Below are 4,024 nucleotides of genomic sequence, written 5' to 3'. Positions count from 1 at the left end.
CCCCCCCCCCTCATCCCCTCTACATATGTACTGTCAATCTCCTGTCCTGGAAAATAAAAGAGAAGAAACATGACAGGGCGCGCGTTTGCAAGCCACTCGGCGTGCTGGCCCTCGCAGGCCGGATATCTGGAAGGCATATCGCGGCCATCATCAACCAGGTGCTAATTTTATTTTGTGTTTGAGAGAGGGCGCGTGCGCGCATGCCCAGAGAGATGGCCCCTCCCCTGCAGGCAGTCTCTAAAGTGGGCGTCAGGAGACAAGGGGCCAGGTTTTTTCTTCTTCTTTTGCGCAGGTGAAAACAAAAGAGCAAATGAGCACACGCGCCAACCGGCGAGAAAGGGTGAAAGGAGATGCAAGCAGGAGGAGAGGGGGGGGGGGGAACCTGTCTGCTGACGGGATTCACCCGCTCTCCGTCCACTTGACCCCTTTCCCGTGGTGATTAGTCACTATCCTCGTCATCGCTGTCGTCCCCGAGCTGGTCGACCAGTGCCTTGAGCTGCGGGGGTATGCGTGGTCCCCATGGGAGGGACAGCAGGTTAGCAGTCGGCGGAACGGGGGGGGGGGGGGTGAAAAGAAAAAAAAAAAAAGAGAAAAAGCAAGAACACTCCCCCTCTCCCTCGACGCTCGGTAAAAATGATGAAAAGCCGGCACACGCACGCTCTCGAGACTCCGGGAAATGGCCTCCGGGCAGTCCGACCCGCTCCGGCGCAGGCGGTGCGCGTGCCATCCGATGAGATGGTCATCCGACACCAGGTCGTTGTCATACAGATAGTAGAAGAAGGGCACTGCCAGGCGGGGGCTGGCGAAAGCACGCAGGAGCTCAAACTGTCCAACGAGCACCATTGGGTCAGCAATCTGGGGGCAAATGGAGCGACAAAGGGGGAGCCCACGCGAGAGAGACCCAGCAAGCGAAGAGGGGGGAGGGGGGGGGGCGGGACCGGTTGCGCACCAGCAGAGTATCCATGGCGCCGACGATCTCCTGCGGGGTGCTGCCGATGAACTTCGACATGACATCCCCCCAAGCGAGGACGCTCTTCTCCCAGTCCTTGCGGAAGCGAGCCGCCTCATTCTGAGCCAGAGTAACCAGCTGCTCGGCAGACAGCTCCTCCACCTCCTCGTCGGTGATCTGGTCACCGAGGTAGTACTTCTGGAGGTCCGCCGTCCCGGCCACATGCTGCAGGATGGCCCGCACCACGGGGATCAGGCACTGGGTGATGGTCTTGTTGTAGGCATACTTGAGGCCATTGATCTCCAGCAGGATGTTGTCGCAGGAGAAGTTCGACCCAATGGCACGAAGCATAGTTTGCACACCCTCGCGGATGAAGACTATCTCGCAGGGGGAGGGGAGGGCGAGAGAAGGGCGCATCCGGCCAAGGGGCCGAATCCAAGGGGATGGGTCAGTCGGAAGAAGGGAGCACATTGGCGCTTGTGCATACCATGACGCGCACCCTCATGCTCATCCAGATGGTCGTCGAAGTCGTCATCGTCATCGTCATCATCCTCCTCGGAAGTGGCATACAGATGCCGGCAGACCTCCGGATCGTCAGGCGGCGGGATGGTCGCACTGCCGGTGAGCGGCTGTTGCCAGGGCTCGAAGGCCGGCGCAGCCGAGACGCTGTCCTCCACGCCGGCGACACTGCCCTCATCGTCGGACAAGTCGCTGTCCGAGTCATCCGACTGGCCGAAGCTCAGCTCATCTGGCAGCAGGTGCCGGGGGATGGTGAAACCACGGCCACATGGGCCGACGTCGGCCACCGAGCCCGCTGGCGCCGGGACCCGAACCACAAGGCTGCCGGTGCTGATGGCCTCCTTGCGGGCATGGGTGGCGGTCATGGCGGCCTGATGGCCGCTGATGGTGGTCGGCGCATCGGTCGGGTCGAAGTTGTTGAACTCGTCATCGGCCGCCTCGGCGTCGCTAGCATCGCTGGCCGAGGACCCCCCACGCAGGGGAGTGTACCGCTCGTCGCCAGACCCATCGTCGGACTGGGAGTCATCGTCATCGCTGCAGGGAGGGGAGCCAGCGGCGTCATCCCCGTGCGAGTAGCCCAGCAGGCGGGTACCGGTCTTGAGAGTGACCCCACTGTCAACGATGACCTGGGCAGGGGGCGAACAAGTGAACAGGTGAGCGAATGAGCGAGTGGGCGAGAGAGAGAGAGAGAAGGGGAGACAGGAAGGGGAAATGGCAAGAAGGGAGCAAGTAAGGTGTCGGCCCGAGGATGGGGCCTGGGGAAAATGGGAATCGAAGGAATCCTGGCAATCACACGGGCAAAAAAAGGGGGGGGGGGAGAAATGGACAAAGCGGGAAGCAGCCCCGAGGAGGACGTACCCCGGAGCCCAGCACGCAGTTGGCCTCAATGACGGCACCGTCGCGAATGACCACCCCCGGGCCGAGGATGGAGTCGACAACATGGACACCATCACCGATCAGGACTCTTCCCAGCAGGTAGGACCCAGTGATGGAGGTGTTGTCGCCGATCTGTGACCCCTCACCAAGGACGGAATCTGCCACGCGTGTGGCCGATCCAACACGCACACCTCGGCCGATGACCACATTCTTCACCAACTCCGAGGAATAGGCCAGGTCCGGGTGCAGCGGCGAGCCCGAGGGGAGAGACACTTCCAGTGACAGGCTCGACGCGGGCTTATTCTTGTCATGGGTGGTCGACAGGCAGTCGTGGCTCGGGAGGATGCCCTGCTCGCGGTACACCAGCCGATGGTTGCAGATGTAGTGCGTGCGCGCGGAGAAGTTGGTATCCGGCACCAGGGGGAAAGTCCACCGGCCAATGACATCACGGCTGACCGCATCGTATGACCGGAGGAAGCGGATAGGCGCGGCGTACGAGCTGCCGGCCACCACATGAGCAAAGATGTTCATGGTCAAGATATCCGAGGTCAGGACGCCGCGCACCAGGTCCCGGCGAAGGTCACGATAGTCGAAGTTCTCCGTGGCCAAGGCCAGCACCTCGAGGGAGATGATGTCGATGCGGGTGTCAATCAGGTCATTGCGAGCCTCGAATGCCTGGCACTGGCCCAGCTTCTCCAGCGACAGAGAGGCATACTTCTTGCCGGGCGAATCCTGCGAATCCATCGCCAAGATCTCGCTGGTATCGCTGTTGAGGAACACGACATACTCATCACCGATGGGACTGCATCGTTGGGGCGGGCGGGGGAGGGCGGACAGAGGGTCAGGAGGGGGCCGACGGAATGCCGGGCAAAGTGGAAGAGTCATACCGGGTGCGATGGTTGACACCAACCTTGCGGAAGACACTGGTCATGACGGCATTGCGGTTGGTGCGGCGACGCTCGCTGAGTGGGAGATGGGAGGAGATCGGCACAGAGTGGGTTAGCAATGGGTGGAGGTGGCGCGCGGGTGGGGGAGGGCACTGGCTCGCTTGTTGACTCGGCCTGGGACCCGGGCGCACCGATGCTGCTGCAGGACCTCGGCGACGTTGATGTTGAAGACGACCAACGATGAGAGAAGGATGATGTCCTTGGTGAAGAGGGACTTGGAGTCCAATTCGCGCAGGGCATCGCCGACGCTGCAGCGCTGTGGGATGGTCACCACGCGGATGCGCATCAGCGAGGTGGTCTCGTCCCAGCGGGAGCTCCTGGGGAGGGCGGCGAAGGGAGGAAGGTGTACGGAGGTCAGCAGCCGGAATCGGGGAGAGGGGCACCGGGCTGGAGCCATGCACTTGGGCGGTCTACGCACTTCAGGTACTTGCGGATCTGGGACACATGCATCGAGCAGACGAGGAAAACCTCCTGCACACCGGCCATGGCCAGGGACTCAAGGGTGTACTCAATGATTGGCACATTGGCCAAAGGCAGCAGAGCAGGGGAGAGGCCGTCATCGCCGGCGGCGTAGCCCTCGCCGCGCAGGAGCGGAGCCCAGTACGCCTGGTCCACGTCGGCCAGCACAACCGCCTGAATCACGCTGTCCGGGTCGACGGCGGTGATTTTCCCGCCGAAGGAGGACCCGAAGTAGGATGAAGACATCGACATGGTGACGATGGGAGGGGCGGGG

At 62.2% G+C, this 4,024-nt stretch overlaps 1 protein-coding gene across 1 annotated transcript; it reads right to left on the bottom strand.

The window, feature by feature from the left end:
• Positions 1-80: 80 nt before the first annotated feature.
• On the bottom strand, positions 81-4,024 carry H696_01026 (hypothetical protein). Its single transcript, XM_009494911.1, has 8 exons — positions 3,710-4,024; positions 3,423-3,608; positions 3,232-3,306; positions 2,327-3,146; positions 1,449-2,094; positions 950-1,326; positions 658-825; positions 81-496 (listed from the first exon to the last, which is right to left on the bottom strand). Exons 1-8 carry the CDS (start codon positions 4,000-4,002, stop codon positions 440-442), a joined length of 2,622 nt encoding a protein of 873 aa, XP_009493186.1. The 5' UTR covers positions 4,003-4,024; the 3' UTR covers positions 81-439.

This window comes from Fonticula alba, assembly GCF_000388065.1.
Source record: "Fonticula alba strain ATCC 38817 unplaced genomic scaffold supercont2.2, whole genome shotgun sequence".
Classification (NCBI taxonomy): domain Eukaryota; order Rotosphaerida; family Fonticulaceae; genus Fonticula; species Fonticula alba.
The sequence above is the reverse complement of the archived record's forward strand: the minus strand, read 5'-3'. Positions and strand labels throughout refer to the sequence as shown.